General features: G+C 39.6%; 1 protein-coding gene across 1 annotated transcript in view; it reads right to left on the bottom strand.

Annotated features, from left to right (window-relative positions):
- The window catches only part of Ift57 (intraflagellar transport 57), a 60,513-nt gene that overhangs the window by 20,906 nt on the left and 16,729 nt on the right, over nucleotides 1-22,878 (bottom strand). Inside the window, exon 6 of the mRNA XM_021209415.2 lies at nucleotides 6,780-6,902. Within this exon, the coding sequence (XP_021065074.1) occupies nucleotides 6,780-6,902 (123 nt within the window). The remainder of the gene's footprint in view (nucleotides 1-6,779; nucleotides 6,903-22,878) is intronic.

Raw genomic sequence — 22,878 nt, 5'->3', positions numbered from 1 at the left:
GTTTAAAAGTCCATAGTTCAGTCTTTTCTGAGACTCAAGGTAATTTCTTAATTGAAACCCCTGTAAAATCAAACAGCAAATTACATACTTCTAACATACAATGGCACAGAATATACATTACCATTCAAAAGGAAAGAATTGGGGCATAGTGAGATCATAGTGGACCAAAGCAAGACAGAAGCCCAGCAGGGCAAACCTAAAATCCTGTAGCTCCATTTCCAATGTCAAAAGGCTTGAATGCCTCTGACATTCGAACTCTGTTGATGGTACCACATGTCTCTCTTCTGTCTGTCCCCACTCCCTGTCTGCATCTCTCTCTCTGACAGCTATCCCATGGCTTGCGCCTCTAACACAGCCCAGGCTTCACTTTAACAGCTTTACACATGGCCAGGCCTCTGCAGTGTCATCAACCCTGGAGAATGATTCTACACGACCTTTACTCCTGGTCATGACTGCATGTGATTACTGTTGCCACTGTTGGGTCACATTCGTATAAACTGATTGGTTACGAACAGTAACTCCATAGGACTTTTCTTTCCTTTTCTTTTCTTTTTTTCCTTCTTTGTTTTTTTTTTTTAAAGATTTATTTATTTATTATATGTAAGTACACTGTAGCTGTCTTCAGACACTCCAGAAGAGGGTGTCAGATCTTGTTTCAGATGGTTATGAGCCACCATGTGGTTGCTGGGATTTGAACTCCGGATCTTTGGAAGAGCAGTCGGGTGCTCTTACCCACTGAGCCATTTCACCAGCCCAGGACTTTTCACAAGTTACAAACTTAGCCAGGCAGGGTCTCACTACAAGGGTGCTACTCTATTCCATCTCTTCCTGTCTTTCAGCACAAGCCATGGCTCCAACATTACATTCCTTATAGTTCTTGTTCTTCTCAAAATATACATTTTTTTTTATTTCTTTTTGTCTGGCTTGCTCCTGGTTATTGTAGATCTGAATAATAGTGATTGCTAATGACCACATGACAGAGTCAATATAAGGCTGTCTTAAAATTTCCTCTGCCAGTGAAATTAGTATAAAACTTTTCAGTTTAGCTTCAGGCAGATTCTCAAGACAAGGGCAAAAAGCAGCCACATTCTCTGGCAAACTATAAAAGAACAGTCCCTGGCCCAAGTGCTACTATTATCCCCCTCTAATAACTCTTGAGCTGGGCCTCTGTAGTCTACATCTCTCTCTGCACTGTCTTCTAAATTCTTCCTACTGGGATGCCCATAAGCTCTGCATACAGCCTTCCACTGTTGTCCTAGTCCAAAGTCTCAATGTTTTCCACATTTTTCTAAAAAGTAGCATCAGGCTTGTCACAAGAGCCCATTCCCTGGTAATAACTTCTTAGTTACCTTTTTATTACTCTGTTAAGGTACCATGGCCAACTTATATAAAAACCAGTCTAGGAGTGGAACTACTCCTAATGAGCTGAGCCTCCACATCAATCATTACTTAAGAAACTGCCCTACAGATTTGCCAGGTCAATCTTATGAAATCATTTCCCCCATTCAGATTCCCTCTTCCAAGCCATGTCCAGGTTCTGTCAGGTGGACAAAAATCAACTAGAAAATGAATTAAGTGTTGGATTTAATTCACAGAACACTTCTGTCTTGTTCTTCTGTGAAACATTACTTGCATATTTCTCTCATAATTAAAAACAAAATTGAATTTAAACTACTGTTGTATATTCATTATACACAATGATGGTTTTCATAAAGACATTTTTATCAAAGTACATCATGTTCTCTTCTGACCATCTCAACTCCTCCTTCATATCCTCACGTCTTGCCCCTCCCTCCTCCTCTGCTAATTTCCTTATTTCCCTCAGACATTCTCTCTGCAACTCCCATGTATGTGTGTGTGTGTGTGTGTGTGTGTGTGTGTGTGTGTGTATATATTTAGGGTTTCTATTGCTGTGATGTCATGTCATTTTATCATGCCAAACTTGGGGAGCAAAGGGTTTATTTTGCTTATGCTTCCCTATCACTATTCATCATCAAAGGAAGTCAGGGCATAAACTCAAACAGGGCAGAGAACTGGAGGTGGGTGCTGATGCAGAGACCATGGAGGTGTGATGCTTACTGGCTTGTTGCTCATAGCTTTCTCAACCTGCTTTCTTATAGAACTCAGACCCACTAGCGTAGGGGTGGCCCCACTCAATCACTAATGAAGAAAACGCCCTACAGACTTGCCTGCAGCTAGCGAATATGGAAGCAATTTGCCAGTTGAGGTTCTCCCCTTTCAGACAACTCTAGCTTGTATCAAGTGGACATACAACCAGCTAGCACAATATGATTTTATGTATCTATGTCATACCATGCAATATTTGTGTGAGTTATTTTCTATTTTCCATAATTTGAATATCTCCAGTAGCATCTATTTTCCTGCCAGTGCCATATTTATGATTGAATAAAACTCTACTATGCATATATACCAAGTATATATACGCATTTGCTGAGGCACACCTAGGCTGCTTCCATAAACTGTGAAAAGTGAAAAGCCCCACACTGCACACAAATGCACAAGGGTCTCTGTGGCGTAATGACTTAGCATCCTCCAGGATTATACCCAGGACCTGCAGAGCTGGGCCATATAATTCTACTCATGTAGGTATTTTTTTTTTTTTTTTTGAGGAACCTTCATGCTGAGTTCCATAATGTTGGCTCTGTTTATATTTCTATCAGTAGTGAGTAAGGCTCCTACCAGGCCCCAGTCTTGCTAGTTTTTGTTATTGTTTCTTGTTGATGGCCATTCTCACTGCCATGAGATAGAATTTTAATGTAGTTTTCATTTGTATTTCTCTGATAGCTGAATATTGATTTTTTTCATGCTCACTGGTCATTTGTACTTCACCTCTGGGGAACAGCCTGTTCTTCTCATTAGTCCGCTTGTTGATAGGGTGTTTTCTTTGGCAGGTTTGAGTTCTTTACGGATGCTAGGTAATAATTCTGCTAGATGTATAGCTTACAGAGATTTTTTTCCAATTCTATAGGTTGTTTCTTCAATTGCTTATTTCCTTTGTAGTCTGAGCTTTTTAATTTTATTCAGTTAGCATCTAATGAGAACTTTGTCTTCAGTTGAGAAGCACATCATTTGTATTTTTGGCACATATTCTGTTTCCTAATTCTATTTTGTTTATGCTAATATTAAAATTAGTTTCTATTCTTTGGAAAGAGGCAGGAGTAGCAAGCCATGCCATATACAGATAAAAGTTACTCTAGCAAAGAGAGCCTGATTGCACCACCATGGAAGCCTTCCAAAGGAAAAGTTGGTGTATAATGTAAGATGGTAGACACAAACGGAACATGTAAAAACATACCCCAAACTAAAGGATTCCACTGTTTTTTTTTCCTGCAAGAAATCATAGAAGTAATAAACTTAGCTTGAAAGGAAGAATGAGGGAAAAAAAGCAAGCATACCCCGTGGCAGACAAATATGAAACTTATTTACTAATAAAAGTCATTTAAATAAATTTATAATGAGTTTAAATAATGACACCTTTTATTATGTGCCTCCCAGAATCTCTAAGGTACTCAAATATTAATACATGATAACCAGTAAAACACACAGACTCTCCAAATATTAAATTTCTTTTTTCTCCCTCAAATGTGAAATGAAATAAGAAGAGTCATAAATGCCCCACATAGCCTGTACTGAGTGACAGGTCACTGTGTTGGCCAAATGAAGGCTGTGATTGGGTAGCATCAAGAATCAAGGCAAAGAGGATGTGCCCTGAAACTGCAGCAGTGCTCAGTGACACGGGATCTGAGAAGAAAACTCACACAGAGCTAGTTTACTGTTTTCCATTTTTTCTTTTTAATTTCTGAGAAATGAGAATCCATTTTCTATTCTTAATGTTTTTAAATCACAGTATAGTTTTATTTTTCTTAAGCTAAATAAATATTGATTCCAATGCTATGTTTCTTCCTGTTTGGTAGAGGTGAAAGGCTCAGAGGGGGAAAAGATGCTGTGAAACACTGGCCGTAAGGACTAAATGACCCAAGAATTCTGACAAAGAATCGAGTATGGTTCCAATCAGTATGTTTTAAGCGTAAGAGGGAAAATGGGGTGGGGGGCAGGATCATGTGTGGAAGGAAAAGGGGAGAAGTACAGAGGGTCAGGAAATTGAATGGAGGTGTATAGTAGTGAAGGATGGGGAACTAGAGGTAGCCACTAGAAGGTTCCAGATGCCAAGGAAGCAAGAGGTTCCCAGAACCCAAGAGGGATGATAGTAGCCAAAATACCCAACAAAGGGGAGAGAGAACCTATAAAGACCATATCCAGTGGTTAGGCATGGACCCACCCACCCACGTACCTCAAAAATATTAATCCAGAATTGTTCCTGTCTAAAGGAAATAGAGGGACAAAGAGTGGAGCAGAAGCTGAAGGAAAGGCTATCAAGAGACTGTTCTACCTGGAGAATCCATCCCATATGCAGCCACCATACCCAGACACTATTGTGGTTGCCAAGAACTGCATGCTGACAGGAGCCTGATATGGCTGTTTCCCGAGACGCCCTGCCAGAGCCTTATAAATACAGAAGTGGATGCTCACAGCTAACCATTGAACTGAGCACAGGGTCCTCAATGGAGGAGTTAGAGAAAGGTCTGAAGGAGGTGAAGGGTTTTGCAACCCCATAGGATAAACAACAATATCAAACAACCAGTACTCCCAGAGCTCCCAGGGACTAAACCACCAACCAAAGAATACCTATGGAGGGACCCATGGCTCCAGCTGTATATGTAGCAGATGATTCCCTTATCTGGCATCAATGGGAGGGGAGGCCCTTGGTCCTGTGGAGGCTGGATGCCCCAGAGTAGAAAGATGCTAGGGTGGTGAGGCAGGAGTGGGTAGGTGGGTGGGGGAGCATCCTCATAGAAGCAGGGGGAAGGGGTAGGGATGAGGGGTTTGCAGAAGGGAAACGGGAAAAGAGAATAATATCTGAAATGTAAATAAATAAAATAACCAATAAAAATAAAGTTGGGGAATTTTATGTAAAAAACAAAACAAAACCAAGAATCAAAATTCAAAATAATATCCATGTCCTAGGAAATACTGAGAAATCAAAACATCTGCTCTTGGGGATGTTACACACATACTTGATTGTATAAATAATTTGGCACAGTGGATCCTCATGAGACTAAGCTGGCAGCATGTGGTGGGAGCGAGTGGCCAATTTTAAATTAGTTAATTATTTATTTCCCCAGTCAGAACAATTCTGATTGTCCTGATTTTTCACAGCCCAGGATTCTGAATTGGTCTGCTCTGCAGTTCGTTCTGCGAAGCAGCCTGTGCTAGCAGCCATGGTTACACTTTCCTTCTTGGTTAACTCTAGTGTGGGGAAAAAGCTAAGATACACATATAAAACCCATTAGGTTCTTAGGGAGAGGTCTGCTTCTAAGAGTTTACTTAGCATGAAAGCAAACAACTTAAATTTGCTTTCTTCTAGAATTAAACTGTTCGCAACTACACAATCATTTTAACATGTTATTACATCTAGAATCACAACAATAGTGATTTTATTTTATAAAGAGAATTTGTTCTGGCAAAAATCAAAGCACTGGAAATGGTATTTTCTTTTGAAAAAAAATGAAGCATACTACTTCTTTTTTTGAAAATTTTGATGTCTAGCAGAGATCTAATCAGTGAAGAAATTCTTAGTAACATGATTTACACGTGACATGCGAACAAGGCACTCACCTCTACTGTGATCTATCCCATACTACGCAGTAGGCTGAAGGACTCTCCCACTGACTTTGATAGACTTGTCTCTCATTTAGCTTCATCTTGGTCTCAGATGCCACACCCTAGGCTACTTCTCAAAGTTGTGGGACATATCTAAAGGATGAATGTTCTTTCAAGAATCTCAGAAAATAGCAATCTTTGTAGAGTTCCTACTTTGAGGATAGACATAAAACCATGGTTTTTCAGTAATGATCTGTAGAACTTTGTGCCCTATTTCTGAGTTTACGTTTAGCCCCCTAAGGATGAAATCTTCCTTTTGTTCCATTACCTCAATGTCTCTTTAGCCCTGTATGCAGGGATTATTAGTAATGTTAGTTAAAACGAAACCATCGGTGTCCTATGTGCTTTTGGTCCCCATAAAGTGATTATTTACAACACCATAGGCAAAAAACAAAACAAAACAAAAAACCAGAAAAGGAAACATCAGTACCTTGATTCAGAAGCAGCTCACTCTCTCAATCACCCAATCCTTCCTTGTCTTTCTCTATATTTCATTGTCTTCTTAACATCTGCCTGGAGTCCCTGATCCTCTTACCTTAGGCCCCCTGAGTGCTGGATTTCCAGGGAGGGCCCTGCCCCTGGCTTTAACCCCCAGTCATGTATAGTGCAAAACAGCAAGTTCTAAGACCATCTTTTAATTCCAATCATCTGCTATCAGCACAGACTTCCAGTTCATCTCAAGAGAATCTGATTTTCAATAAATTACTACATGAAAGTTAGTGAGAAAAATCCCTCAACCCAAGTGAAACAGCATATGTATGTTCTGAATCCTTTTGAAGATTCTTTTTTCTTTAGAGATTGTATTACAGTATTCATTCAGTAATTTGTTAAATTTTGTCAAAATAAAGCAGAGATCAGGCAAGGCGGCTTATACCTATAATTTCAAAATTGGAGTTGCTGAGGCAGGAAAACCACAGGTCAGCTTGCTGGACACTGAGCCCTACCATCCTTCTCCCATTATTCAAATCTTGGGGATTCTCAACCTTGAAGCACTTTAGAAGGCAGTTTCTTTGAGCAACATGCTCTCTCGGTGATACCTTATTGTCAGTCCTAATCGTGACTTTCAGCTGTGGTAGTACACGCTCAACTTCTAGGCTCCATTCCGCGGCATCTGTCGTAGATTCCAAAATATCTTCTTGTTTGGCAGACTCGTTTGTGTCCTAAGAAAGGAAAGATTTCACAAGATTCGGAGTTTATAAAAAGAACTGGAAAAATCTTGAGGCATTTAAGCAGTACTGCACAATTTAAATCGAGGATAGTAGTTTTAAAATTATAGTGCAGTAGAATTCTTGTCTGTTCTCCTACCTAGGTTGCAAGAAAATTTGGTAGAATAACAAAATAAGTATTAAAAATGAGATAAATATATGGTTCAACCAGTTTACAAAGGACAGTGGTTTGAAAATATGGATTGAACTCAATGACTGTGCAAAATGGACACACCACTTAGTCATTTTAACTTGTATCAGCAGAAAAATACAAATACTTATGTTTGAATTTATGATACAGAAGCATAGGCTCAAAATGTGAAAGAAAAAATATACATCCGCAGACAGAAATTGTTTATTGACATACTATGTATTGATAATTAGAATGATATTTTGACTAGGCCAAAGTATAGAGCACTTTAAAATTTGCCATAACACAGGCATGCTCGATCTCCAAAGGATAAGGACATTTGGGTCACAAAGTTAATTCACGGCTATTTCTTCACAGAAAGAACATCTTCCTATCTCTGCCTTTCTCATATTTTAGCATTAAGTATCATGAATCTAAAAATGTAGAAAATGGATAAACTAATTATTTAAAAATAAAGCTCAAAGCATTAATTTTAGAAGTAGTTTTTCTCTTTAAATTCCCCTGATCAATTATGAGTGATTCTAAAGAAAAATATAAATATTTATATATAATAAAAGAGATACAAGAAGCATAAATAGCTAAATACATGAACCCGATATGAATTCTAATTAAAAATAATCTGTAACATATTTTAAAATTAAATTAAAATTTAAAAATATGTTTATTGCACTTGAGTGATCATACATGTGCATATGAAATGTGGATATGTGTGTGTGCATGGGCACATATGTTCATGTGTGTGTGTGTGTGAGCATATATATATATATATATATATATATATATAGAGAGAGAGAGAGAGAGAGAGAGAGGCCGAGGTTGGCATGAAGGTCTTATTCTATTCCTTTCTAATTTTTGAGATATGTCTTTTGATGAGCCTGGAGTTCACCATTTTGGCTGGGCTAACTGTCCAGGCAGCTTCCAGGAGCTACGTACGTTTCCACCCTCCAACACTACGGTTATAGTTGTTTATGACCATGCCCAGTTTTTACTTAGATCTTGAAGATCCAACTTAGGTCCTAATCCTTGGATAGTTAAGAACCTTACCCTGTGAGGCATCTTCCCATCCCCTTGTAAAATGCTATTTGTGGTTGTTATAAGTGTGTATTATATGCTCATGTGCATGCAAGAATTCATGCATGTTTGCATGTGCACTGTATGTCTTCTAGCATCATTCACCATACTATCTTTGAGACTGCCTCTCATTGCCTGGAGCTCACCAACTGGGCTAGGGTTGCTGGTGGGCAAGTTCCAGGGATCAGGGCATCTCTGCTCCTCACTCCTCGTCACACTTGGCTTTATGTTGGGTGCTGGGAACCTCAACTCAGCTCTTCATGTGTGCATGGAGAATACTTTACTGATTGAGCCATGCTGCCATCCTCATTAAGTGATAGTGTTGAGACAGTCAAGGCATCAGAAATCGCTGGATATTAATTAGGATTTTATTAATTCTAGAAGTATGACTTAGAATTGCATTAATATTAAAAAACCCTTGTAAACTATAAATATGTGCTGCGTGTTTACAGATGAGTTAAATAATGTCTGAAATCTACCTTAAAATATTTTGGGACAAAAAAGTAAGCTCAGCTAAAATATGCCTGAAGAAGTATTAATAACTTAAAACAGGCAAGGGTGCATAAGGGGCATCATCTAATTTTGCTACATTTGAAATGCTCTGTAATATAAAAATCAACAATAAACACAATGGAAACATAAAACCTTAAAAACTATGTAACTTCATAGTAAAATTACACTCTCAATGTGAATTTTATGCACTGAAAGACATTCCTTAAATGTCTAACTCAAAGTGGATTGCCTTGTAGTGTTTTGCATTTTCATAGAAGCCCGGGGTCTCTAGTTATTGAGCTCACTCCTGAGACCAGCACTTCTGACAGAGCTATGTGTCTCCCACCTATTAGCAAGTCCAGATAGACTCAGAACCTTAAGCGGAGTGGATATTGCTTTTATACTTCTATCTCCATTATCTGGGGACGTATACTTTATTATGTACATTCAGCATTTATTCAGTTGCATTCCACTTAGAAGGACTCAAAGTACCCTTTTCTTAAAACTATAAGTATTCATCAAAGCAAAATGTGGACATCTGTGTGAAAATAGCCCAACACTGAATCTCAGACACCACCGTGCCCATTTACATATTGGAACCTTTGTTTTGAGCACTTAAGCGAATGCTGTAATGGTGAATAAACTAAATGCAGGGCAGCACAGAAGTACTGAGCATCACTGCTGGCTAGGAAAGGGGGTTACAATGTTCACTAAGCACACATGTGTGACATCCACAGGAGATGCAGGGCAGAGAAGGAGAGTGGTTTTCCTACTGAAAGGATGAAAAAGATTCTCTTGTCATTTGATTTGTACTGGCACTCATAATACACATGCTCTTGGAAGCGCATCATGTGCACACTCACTCACAGGTCTGGCTACTTGGACTGGCTCTCACAGGCCCTGACCCTGACAGGGCCACTTGCACCAAGCAGGCTAGAGTAGCAGGCGTAGTTGACATGTGGCCGCTTGTACTTGCTTACGTAAGTTTTAACAATGTGAAGCTTTGTGGGATACACAGGCTGCTCCTGCCAAGGTTAAGGGTCCCATGTCACAATTCTACAAAGCCAGACTGAAAAAAGAGGACCTGTCTTATCAGTAGCATGTTGGCCTGGTTCTCAGTAGAATGTAGATGGTGTGGTCACTGACACAAAGATGCCTGAATTATGGCACCATTGTTTACTTTAACTGAAGCCACTCATGGTAGATTAAATCCAGAGGCTGTGCTGTCAAACTTCATCCCCTCATTTTTGCTTCTTCTCCTTGCCATTTTTCAAAAGAAAAAATTCTACAAGGACTGATAAGAAAGGACATCTCTCCTGCTGCACTTTCTTTAGGCGGGGACATAGGATTTCCAAGTGTGAATAACATATTCAGCAATTCCTTCCTTCCTTCCTTCCTTCCTTCCTTCCTTCCTTCCTTCCTTCCTTCCTTCCTTCCTTCCTTCCTTCCTTCCTTCCTCTGCATTTGTAGGATGAAGACCAGACACTGCTTTAGAATACTCAGGTACACATGAACATGAACATTGGACCTTTTAAAATGTTGTGTTTACCATTACCAGCTTAGTTAGTGCTCTTTTGGACTAATCTGCTAACTCTCAATGTACTGAGGTAATTTAATCCAGGAGTACAAGTATTCAGGCCGTATTTATCCACTGCAGAAACAGCCCTGTGGCCAAGAAAAGGCAACCAGAGCGCCACAGGCTTGGGCGAGTACTAAGCTTCTACTTGAACATCTGCACATCTGGAAACTGCACATATTAACTATCAAAAATAAATCATGTAAAAGTTCTGTACTGTGCCTTAGTTAGAACACTTGGAAAAACCATTTCTTTTCATTTAACAAATGGAATTTTATGTGTGGCTATTAGTAAAAGACAAAGTTGCTGTTTTAATATGATCAAAATGTTGCATTCCTCTCAGAAGCAATATTAACTAAGATCCTGGCTCTCAGGAAACTGCATTCTCTAGTTATTCCAGTGGAACAGATAAAAGCTCGGGAAACACAGCCTATCTAGCATTTTTCCTTATACTTAATTAGCTCAACCAATACTTCATTTGTTAAATTCTTAGAACATTCAAGGCAAGAATCCAGTTACTAAATATACATGGTTTGGAAAGATAAAAGACTTTAATTTCTGTCTGCAAGGGGTTTACAGAATCTTAGGAAGCATTTGAGGTCAGCTAATGGGAATGAAATTTGGTCTCAGGTAAAAGGACTGATGGATGAAGTGAGAAGTGGTCCTCACCGTGAGAGGAAGAATTGAGGATAATAGTCCAACCCATCCCACAAAGTAACCATGGGCTTAAATAGTGAGGGGCAAGATCAAAGTCAGTTCAAAGATCAAACATGCAGTGTTAATAGCCTTCACAGAGCTTTGTGCCAGTAAGTAGTCTCTTTTTCCAGGTTAAAAAGCAGGGCGGTTAAACATCTAAAGAGAAACTATACTGTGTGTGTGCCCAAATATAAATGTACATATAAACACATACATATAAATGTATAACCACTTTATGGATAAAGTTTAATTTATCTAAATAAATGTATCAAGATAAACTTCAAGTGGCGTTAACTGCCAAGATTAACTAGTCCTAGCCAGGCGTGGTCCACATGGCTGCAATCCAACACTCAGGCTGCCTAATGAAATGAAATTATGAGTCTGAGAACAGGCTGTGCTACAGAGCAAGTTCCAGACTAGCCTGGTCTACATGAGTCTTTGGCCAAAATAAAAGAAAGAGAAATTAAATAGTCCTGAGACTCCTCAGAGAGAAAAATGACATCTTGAGGGTCATAAAAGTACACTGTACATGATAAAGTGGCAGACTTCAAATCCCACCTCTTATTTCTTGAGTTTTAACTTTCTGTTGGCCCCTCCCCACTGATTCTTAATATAAATTTATGTTTTAAATTCCTTAGTATTTTATTTTATGCTTTGATATTTTCATATTTGTATTATTATGTATCACTCACTACACCTGTGGGGTTAACACTTGTCACTCATATTTCTATTTGTTACTTTTGTTCTTTCCCTTCCTCCTGTAGCTCCAAGTAGAGTTTGCACAGGCACAGGACATGAGGGAAGACTATCTTTCCCTCCACATTAGTAGTCCGTTATATCATCACCATTTAACCTGAAAAGTCAACGTTTATCACTGATTGACATCCTTTCATGTTAATATTGCCACCCATTTACATCATTTCATGGATCCTAAACTAGTCTATTATTCTGTTTCTGAGCCAGCCATACTCACCCTGACTTAGATAAAAAGCACAAACAATTCTATGTATCCTTCACTCAGATCCGGACATAGCAGTTCTTACATAAACTAAGGGCAGAGGGAGAATAAAGGATGTAATGTTATATCTAGATGCTGATATTTAGAGATATTTTCACATTTCCCCCCTGTACTCTTCTGTGTTTTAATTTACAGGACACATTTGTTTTTAGAATAATAAAACTTGAAGCTTTTTTTCTGCCTTCCTATACATGTACATAGATTGTGGCAGCAATAAAGTTTTGATTAGGCTTCAATTTGCAATTTAGGCAAGTGATCGTGTACATAACGAACCTTGCTCTCATCCCCCCCCCCACTCCTTTTAATTCAGGGAATGGCAATTCCCTCCTCAGGTGACTACATTAATATTCCCTCTCTGTCCCTCTGTCTTTGTCTTTGTCTCTGTATGTGTGTGTGTGTTCCTCTAACTTTTAAAAATAAGATGAAATTTAGGTGGGGCAGGCATCGTGCTTAAATGAGAAAGGGGGAAGTGTGTTTTCCGAAGGTGTGCGGGACGGAGAGCGGAGAGCAGAGACACAGTCAGCTGTTTACAATGACGAACATAGCACGAGCCAGAATACTGAAATAGGAATGAACACGGCTTGTAAAATCACAATGAGAAGGTGAGCAGGAACCAGAGAGAAGAATGCTGTCTCAAAATCTAGGTTACAAAATGTCACTTTTGTCCTTTGGGCCAGGGAAGAGGCAGAAGTATGAATAAGGTCTGCTGACTTCATTTACTTAGCAGATAAATATTTACTTGGTGCCTACTATTGCCACATATTGTGCTAGTCCTGGGAACAATGAATCCAATGGAAACCTCCCTGCACCAAGCACTCTACTTCTGCTTCAGAAAGATCTATGGGTTGTTGTAGGTTTATGGGCACAGAGTTGAATAGGGTGGAGCTAATGAGAAGTGTAACTGAAAAGGGATGAGCTAAACCTCACCAGGTAGATATGATGACTTTAAACAAAAGACTAAGTCAAAAGGGTCCTATATATGGCAGGGCTGGTGGTTTATCTGTAAAGGACTTGCCTTGCAAGCTCAGGACCAATGTTTAACTCCCCAGACGCCAGGTAACAAAGGCCAGGCATGGTGGCATGGTCTCAGCACCAAGGAGGCAGAGATGGATGAAGTCAGTCACTGCACAGCCCACCTAGCTTGCCTGTGAGTTAACAATAGCAGATCTTACAGTAAAAAGCAATACAGCATGTGAAGAACGACAGCCTAGGTTATCCTCCGCAGACATGGGCAAACACATGCAATCCCCTATACACCCAAACACACACACAATACATAAAGAACACACACACAGACACACAATACATAAAGAAGAACAAACACACACACACATACACATGCACACACGGAGACAGAGAAGAGGCAAAGAGAAATATATAAAGAAGAACATATACACACACAGAGCAGGGAGGGCAGAGAGACAGAGTTATACAAACTGGAAAGCCAAGGAAAGAGCAGGCTTACCTTGACTGGTAACAGTTTGTGAAAAGCACAAGGTTAGGTGCATGAAGTGCAGTTAAAGAACTGCACACTGAAGTCTCGTCAAAACCTTAGTGCTTCACAACCAAGTACATATACTTGTAGGCTGAAAAAGGTTTCAAAAGTGATTGAAACCAGAATAATCTTACAAAAGTCGTGTATTGGCATTCAAATACAGGGGCGGGGTGACAATATTTTGGAAAAGGGCAGGGGTGGGGCAGAAGATAAGTATGGAAGACCATTAAAGTCTGCTTTAAGGTTCAGACAGGTTATAGAGAACATGGCCTTGTAACACAGCTGAAAGGAGGGAAATGGCACACCTAGCAGCCACTGTCACAGTGGCCACACTGCTGTCTCGGAGGGGAAAGGAATCAGTCAGATAAACTAGTATTCTCAAAGTGAGTCAGGAAGAGGGGCTGGAGGCAGTAGGCAGAAGACTGCAAACATTCATTTTATGGGTGCCCATTTAAGACACCCAATCATACCATTAGTATTTACTCCTAGAGTTGATTCAGGAAACAGAACCTGCTCATTTATATAGGGACAGTTTGAAAATGATACCTGAAAAACAAACACATTGTTCTTCATTAAATTCTCATGTGTCAATTCTGGAGGAGAGACCAGATTCTGAAAGTAAAGCTATGGTGTAACCAGGGTCTCCCAGTTTACCCTGAAATGGAGGCTTACTGTATGGACTTCTTATCAAGATGACGGCAAGCTAAAGAGCTGTTTGTATCTACACCATTTTAGTTTTCCTGCTGGGAACCCAAATGCAGTAACTGATTCCAGCCTTTAGGAAAGGTGAACATTCTACAAAATAAGAACTACAGCAAGCACATTCTCTCTGCCAGCACCATGTCAGGTGCAGACCGTCCACAAGTTAGGTTATATTAATCTCAAAAGAAGCCTGGAAGGAATTGTGTCCCCACATTAGAGATAAGAAAGCAGCGTCAAGGAGAGGTTAATTAACTTCTAGGGTCCTGTGGCTAGAGCATACACAGTCAGAACTTACATCAAAGGCTATTTCCGGCATTGCATCTACCTTTAAGGCCTGGGCTTGGAACTGAGCAGGGACCTTGGAAAGTCCTTGTTCCATCTCCTTGCTATGTCTGCAAGGGCCAAGATGGAAATAAGGATGTCTATTCAAGTGTGGATTCAAAAGCTAACTAAAGATCAAGTGAACAGTCTTTCACACCCAGCAAGATCTGCTGTTTGAGCCTTCTCTGAGAGAGAGAGAAGCTCATCTTTCTTTTCTAGCCTACATTCCCTATTCGCCGGTGGATGTAAAACTGACGGGGTGGTACAGGTTAGCTGCCAGAGAAATAAAAGCATTTACTTAGTCATAATGTCCCACTGCAGTCAAATGGGAGGCATTTTAATCCTTGCTCTGGCAAAATACCAACCACAGACTTCACTTACAACACAGACAGCCCTACCACGCAAACCAGTGGTTGGGAAAGGGGAGAAAAGGCTCATTTAAGCTGGAATCAGAATGGAGGGCAGGCTACGAAGCAAGCTGTACGGTAGAGCAGGGCTTCCCCAAGATGTAGATTTCCTTCTACTCAGAAAGGACATTTCATTGAGAAGGAAGGTTGAAGGTGAAGTAAAATAAAGAAAATTCAAATTACTTACGGCATTTAGCAGGCAAACCACCCCATCCCTGCTTTGATTACAACACAGCAGACCTGCATGGATGACCATCTATAAACCTAAAGTGCAGTCTGCATTCTAAGGCCTCAGTTTCACCTGCATTCAGCTTTTGCCTTTAAAGCTAAAAAGTTGCTTATTCTTGGTATAATGAGCGTCTTTCTTTCTTCCTTTCTTTTTTCTTTCTTTCTTTTTCTTTTTTTTTCTAAGTAATTAAAAACCAATTGTGTTTAAGGCTTTTGAGAGACTTGGTTTATGCTGCATAACTCAGGATTGGGTTTCTAAAAACTCAAATTTAGCATTTCAAGGAAGAACAGTATCTATGGCATGTTTGAAACGAAGTGATGGGCAATTAAAAATAGAACAGAGCCGAGCGCGCAGCCCCTGCTCACATCCTTTTCACTGGGTTGGAGCGCAGCATCTGCATTAAGCAGACAGGACACTGGGGCTGGGATTCTGAGGCTGCACAAGGAGGGGGAGTGGCCAGCAAAGCCACCATGAATGCACTGGCAGCTTTCCCCAATGACAAATGTGATGTGGAAACAGAATGACCAGCAAACCTCACTGACACCTTGCCACGAGAACCTGTCCTCCTTAAGTCTGCCCGCTCACATCAGGTCCTTCACCTTCCACACTTTCAACAGGTCCTGTGCAGTCCTCCAAACTTCAGCCGTGCACTGGAGGACCAGTAGGTGAGTTTAGCTAAATCTCAGACTCAAGAACACTCTGAAATTACACAATGTGGAAATCTGTGGTCCAGCCTTAAGGCCAAATACCATTCATAAGGTTCTCCTTCTAAGAAAAGATATCCCAAAATTCAGGTAATTAATCTACAGATGATATTTTGGAAAACCAGACATCCCTCATTAATTGTGGCTGTTTCCTGAGAAGTATGCCTGGCAAGTTCATAATCAGGGGTAAGGAAGCTATGTGGGAAGCTCAGACAGGAAGAACGGCCTTCAAGACACTGTGTTATATCTCAGAGCAGCACACCTCCTCCCAACCAAATCAACTGTCAGCATTAACCACCCACAGGAAGAGCCTCGGCTTCCTTCAGTACTGGAGAGATACCTGCTGTGCTGTGATTTGCTTAGGAAGCCTTTTACAGGTTAAGCCCACAGGAGGATAGTAATTCCATACATATTCTTCTAGTAAGCAGGTTCAGTCTTCAATATATTGTGGTATTAAAGAAGATGGGTCACCAGGTCCTCTCTCAGGGAAGGGCTTACCAAGCTGCAGGGAATGTGAGCAGCAGATGGCCTGCTGCTGTCTGCATCCTAGGCTGTCTCACCCTGGAGCAAGGCCTAGGGCAGCCTGCCTCCTGGGACTAAGCCAGGTGGGAGGCTTGCACCAGGGCTCCTCCCCAGGATGTCTACCGCATATTGCAACTGACTCCTTTCTCTGCCCCTTCCTTTCACCACCACTGTTCTAATGGGATGAGCATCTCCCTCTGTCCTCACTGACTACTTCTTGAGAACATGACCCCTGACATGTCCTTCTCATTGCCTTTCTTCTTGCTTTATCTTACCAAAAGCCAGGAGAACACGGTCCGATTTCCAAATCCTAGAATTGTGCTACTTAGTGCATATTTAGGGTCTAGGCTTCATTTTATTTAGTGAAAGGAAGACACACACACACACACACACACACACACACGCGCACAAGCACCTTTCTGTGTTTCGTACATAGTACACAGAAGCAACAAAAACTATTGAAAAGATCTTTTCTCTATGAAAACTAAATCACACCTTGCCTACAAAATTCCATATATATATATATATATATATATATATATATATATATATATATTCCTCATCACGTGTTTATTTGGTATTATTGATTACTGAGTAACTGCCACACACCAGGCGCAGGTTTTAAAAAAGGCAGTAATGAACTCCTGCTATAGAGGTGTGTGCATTCTGGAGATGAGGTGGACAATAAACAGGTCAGTAATTACTAAAATAGAACACTGAGTCTCTTAATAAAAAAAAAAAGGCAGAGTGAGAAGATATAGAATAATGTTGGAAGCATCCACTGTTTTAAAGTCACAAGTAAAGACAGCTAGCGGTCACCCACACCTTCCCAGGTTTGCAGTTACACACACGTTTGGTGCACTAGTTTTCTTGACATTATGTGGACCAAGACCAGCAAGTTTACTGAAAGGGTATTTCTATTGTGTTTGAGCCCACCTGCTGCATTAAACATAAGATCTTAAATCTATATTACTAACCTACACTGCAATTCTGTATTGGGGAAGGAACAGCCTGAGCCATTAGAAGCTGGAGTCAGTCACAGCTGTGCTAGGCAGATGGCTTTAGTGGGCAATATGATAAGCCTGCCAGGTTTCTCAAAATATGAAAGGGTTTTTCTGTCTCATTAGTACTTCATGGTTGACCATCCACAAACACCTGGCGCTTAGACTTCCTCCTCCCATGAAAATGTCACACAGTTTTAATTCCAAAGGATATATGTTATGCAATCTTTGCCAAATGAGCTAATATTTAAGTAATTGATAAGTTCAGATATAGGATGTCCTAATTTCAGTGACAAACTAAATTAGTGGCAGAGGCAAATTTAAGATGCTTTTGTTCTTCTCAATATCCAAGCTATCTGTTCAAAGGGAAATTCCACCTTCACAGACTATTTACCCATCTACAGATATAAACAACACAAATCAGTTTCTAAAAATAACTGTGAATTCATCTCTACTTTGGTTTCTTTATTTTATAATCAAGTGTCCTCATCGTCTCCAGTATATACACCAACTGAACACAATACCACAATGGACTTGCTCTAGGTAAGAACTTGTAGCTCTAGCTGCATATGTAGCAGAGGATGGCCTAGTTGGTCATCAATGGGAGGAGAGGCCCTTGGTCCTGTGAAGGTTCTATGCCCCAGTATAGGGGAATGCCAGGACCAGGAATGGGAGTGGGTGGGTTGGGGAGCAGGGGGAGGGAAAGGGGGTAGGGGATTTTCGGAGGGGAAATTAGGAAAGGGGATAACATTTGAAAAGTAAATAAAGAAAATACCTAAAAAAAATCATACCATATTTAAACTTTGTTAAGCCTGTTATGAGATGGAAGGGGCAAAAGCCCTGGACTTTGAAGATATATTTTAAACTCAGGTAGTACAATTTAAACTTTCAAAATTTAAGTATCTTGAGGTTATAAATGGTAATGGTTAATTGTTAACATAAGGTAACAAGTACATAAATACCTCAAAAGAGTAGAAAGAATCAAATAATTTGAATACTAAAAATGATCTAAAATGTAATATATAAACAAATAATTGGAATTTATTTATTTGGAAATAACATTATCTTATAGAATTTTAATTGATCATTGGGATCACGGGTGAGGACACACACGTTCCAACACCATCAGGAGTAACTGTGACCAACAGGATCCAGGGACATAGAAACCCTGCCTGAGCAGTGGCTTGGGTTCCTTCCAGTCTACCCTGGTTTACCTTGGGCGCAAACTTGGCAGCCAACCCCACAGCCCCCAGAGGAGGCTCCACTCCCAGGCACACTAGCACGCCCATGATCCTAAGATCCCAGGATTGAAGGATCCCAGGAGCTTGATTACACAAGGATCTCAGGGTCTCAGAGTCAGCTTGACTCCCAGGAACGCTGATATGCCCCAAATCTCAGGATCACAGGATCCTGGAATCACAGGATCACAGAGACAGCTGAACTCTGAGTTGTTCTGATTCAACAAGGATTAAAGGAAGGGCAGGCTTCAGTTAGATATAGTGAGGACAGGGAGCACTAGAGATAATCAGATGGCAAGAGGCAAGCATAAGAACATAAGCAACAGAAACCAAGGTTACTTGGCATCATCAGAACCCAATTCTCCCACCATAGCAAGTCCTGGATAAACCATCACAATGGAAAAGCAAGACTTGGATCTAAAGTCACTTCTAATGACGAAGATAGAGGACTTTAAGAAGGACATAAATAACTCCCTTAAAGAATAAAGGAGAATACAGGTAGATCAGGTAGAAGTCCATAAAGAAGAAACACAAAAATCCCTTAAAGAATTACAGGAAAACACAATCAAACAGGCAAAGGAAATGAACAAAACCATCCAAGATCTAAAAATGGAAATAGAAACAATAAAGAAATCACTAAAAGAGACAAGCCTGGAATTAGAAAAACTAGGAAAGAGATCAGGAGTCATAGATCCAGGCATCACCAATGGAATACAAGCGATAGAAGAGAGAATCTCAGGTGCAGAAGATACCATAGAAAACATTGACACAACAGTCAAAGAAAATGCAAAATTCAAAAAGCTCCTAACCCAAAACATCTAGGAAATCCAGGACACAATGAGAACACTAAACCTAAGTATAATAGGTATAGAAGAGAGTGAAGATTATCAACTTACAGGGCCAGCAAATATCTTCAACAAAATTATAGAAGAAAACTTCCCTAACCTAAAGAAAGAGATGCCCATGAACATACAAGAAGCCTACAGAACTCCAAATACACTGGACCAGAAAAGAAATTCCTACTGTCACATGATAATCAAAACACAAAATGCATTTTAAAAAAAGAATATTAAAAGTAGTAAGGGAAAAAGGTCAAGCAACATATAAAGGCAGACCTATCAGAATTATACCAGACTTCTCACCAGAGACTATGAAAGCTAAAAGACCCTGGGCAGATGTCATACAGACCCTAAGAGAACACAAATGCCGGCCCAGGCTACTATACCCAGCAAAACTCTCAATTACCATAGACGGAGTAACTAAGATATGCCATGACAAAACCAAATTTGCACAATATCTTTCCATAAATCCTGCCTTACAAAAGATAATAGATGGAAAACACCAACACAAGGAGGGAAACTACACCCTAGAAAAAGGAAGAAAGTAATCTTTCAACAAACAAAAAAGAAGACAGGTACACAAACATAATTCCACCTCTAACAACAAAAAGAACAGGGAGTAACAATCACTTTTCTTTAATATCTCTTAACATCAATGAATTCAATTCACCCTCAACAGACACAGACTAACAGACTAGATATGTACACAGGACCCAGCATTTTGCTGCATACAGGANACCCACCTCAGTGACAAAGACAGACACCACCTCAGAGTAAAAAGCTGGAAAACAATTTTCTAAGCAAATGTTCCCAGGAAACAACTAGGAGTAGCCATTCTAATATCAAATAACATGGACTTTCAACCTAAAGTTATCAAAAAGGATAAGGAAGGAAACTTCATACTGGTCAAAGAAAAATCTACTAAGATGAACTCTCAATTCTGAACATCTATGCTCCAAATGCAAGGGCACACAAAAGAAAATTTACTAAAATTCAAAGCACACATCGCACCCCCACACAGTAACAGTGGGAGTGGACATATCATGAAAACAGAAACTAAACAGAGATACAGTGAAACTAACAGAAATTATGAACCAAATGGATCTAACAGATATTTATTGAACACTTCATCCTAAAGCAAAAGAATATTCTTTCTTCTCAGCACCTCATGGTACCTTCTCCAAAACTGACCATAAAAACTGGTCACAAAACAGGCCTCAGCAGATACAAGAAGACTGAAATAATCCCATGCACCCTATCAGATCACCATGGACTAAGGCTGGTCTTAAATTCTAACAAAAACAGCAGAAAACACAAATACACATGGAAACTGAACAACTCTCTACTCAATGATAACTTGGTCAAGGAAAAAAATAAAGAAATTAAAGACTTTTTAGAATTTAATGAAAATGAAGACACATCATACTCAAAATTATGGGACACAATGAAAGCAGTGGTAAGAGGAAAACTCATAGCTCTAAGTGCCTCCAAAAAGAAAGTGGAGAGAGCATACACCAGAAGCTTGGCAGAACACCTGAAAGCTCTAGAATAAAAAGAAGCAAATACGACTAAGAGGAGTAGAAGGCAGGAAATAATCAAACTTAGGGCTGAAATCAACCAAGTGGAAACAAAAAGAACTATACAAAGAATCAACCAAATCAGGAGCTGGTTCTTTGAGAAAATCAACAATTTAGATAAACCCTTAGTCAGACTAAACAGAGGACACAGAAAAAGTATCCAAATTAATAAAATCAGAAATGGAAAGGGAGACTTAACAATGGAAAACGTAGAAATTAAAAAAAAAATCAAATCCTACTACAAAAGTTTATACTCAACTAAATTGGAAAATCTGGATGGAATGGACAATTTCCTAGACACATACAAGGTGCCAAAGTTAAAACAGGATCAGATAAACCAACTAAACAGTCCCATAATCCCTAAAGAAATAGAAGCAATCACTAATAGTCTCCCAACCAAAAAAAAAAAAAAAAGCCCAGGACCAAATGGGTTTGGTGAAGAATTCTATCAGACCTTTAAAGAACACCTAATTCCAATTTTCCTCAAACTATTCCACAAAATAGAAACAGAAGGTACTCTACCCAATTTATTCTTTTAAGCCATAAATATGCTTATACCTAAACCACACAAAGACCTAACAAGGAGAACTTCAGACCAATCTCCCCTATGAACATTTATGCAAAAATACTCAATAAAATTCTTGCCAACCAAATCCAAGAACACATCAAAACAATCATCTATCAGGATCAAGTAGGCTTCATCCCAGGGATGCAGGGATGGTTCAATATACAGAAATCCATCAACACAATCCACTACAAAAACAAACTCAAAGAAAAAAGCCGCATGATTATTTCATTAGATGCTGAAAAAGCATTTGACAAAATTCAGCATCACTTCATGTTAAAAGTCTTGGAAAGATCAGGAATTCAAGGCCCATACCTATACACAGTAAAAGCAATATACAGCAAACCAGTAGCCAACATCAGACTTAATGGAGAGAAACTTGAAGCACACTAAAATCAGGGACTAGATAAGGGTGCCCACTCTCTCCCTATCTATTCAACATAGTACTTTAAGTTCTAGCTAGGGCAATTAGACAACAGAAGGAGTTCAAAGGGATACAAATTGGAAAGGAAGAAGTCAAACTATCACTATTTGCAGATGATACAATTGTATACTTAAGTGACCCCAAAAATTCCATCAGAGAACTCCTAAAGCTGATAAACAGCTTCAGTGTAGTAGCTGGATATAAAATTAACTCAAACAAATCAGTAGACTTCCTCTACTCAAAGGACACAGGATGAGAAAGAAATTAGCGAAACAACACCCTTCACAATAGTCACAAATAATATTATATACCTTGGTGTGACTCTAACCAAGCAAGTGAAAGATCTGTATGACAAGAACTTCAAGTCTTTGAAGAAAGAAATCGAAGAAGATCTCAGAAGATGGAAAGATCTCCCATGCTCATGAATTGGCAGGATTAATATAGGATTAATATAGTAAAAATGGCCATCTTGCCAAAAGCAACCTACAGATTCAATGCAATTCCCATCAAATTTCCAAATCAATTCTTCATAGAGTTAGAAAGAGCAATTTGCAAATTCATTTGGAACAACAAAAAACCCAGGATAGTGAAAATGATTCTCAACAATAAAAGAACTTCTGGGGGAATCACCATCCCTGATCTCAAGCTGTGCTACAGAGCAATTGTGATAAAATCCGCACTGTATTGGTGCAGAGACAGACAGGTCGATAGTGGAATAGAATTGAAGACCCAGAAATGAACCCACACACTTGATCTTTGACAAAGGAGCTAAAACCATCCAGTGGAAAAAAAGAAAGCATTTTTAACAATAGATGCTGGTTCAACTGGTGATCAGCATGTAGAAAAATGCAAATCGATCCATCCTTATCTCCTTTTACAAAGCTCAAGTCCAAGTGGATCAAG

The sequence above is a fragment of the Mus pahari genome, chromosome 12 (genome assembly GCF_900095145.1).
Source record: "Mus pahari chromosome 12, PAHARI_EIJ_v1.1, whole genome shotgun sequence".
Classification (NCBI taxonomy): domain Eukaryota; kingdom Metazoa; phylum Chordata; class Mammalia; order Rodentia; family Muridae; genus Mus; species Mus pahari.
This window is presented reverse-complemented; position numbering and strand designations above follow the sequence as displayed.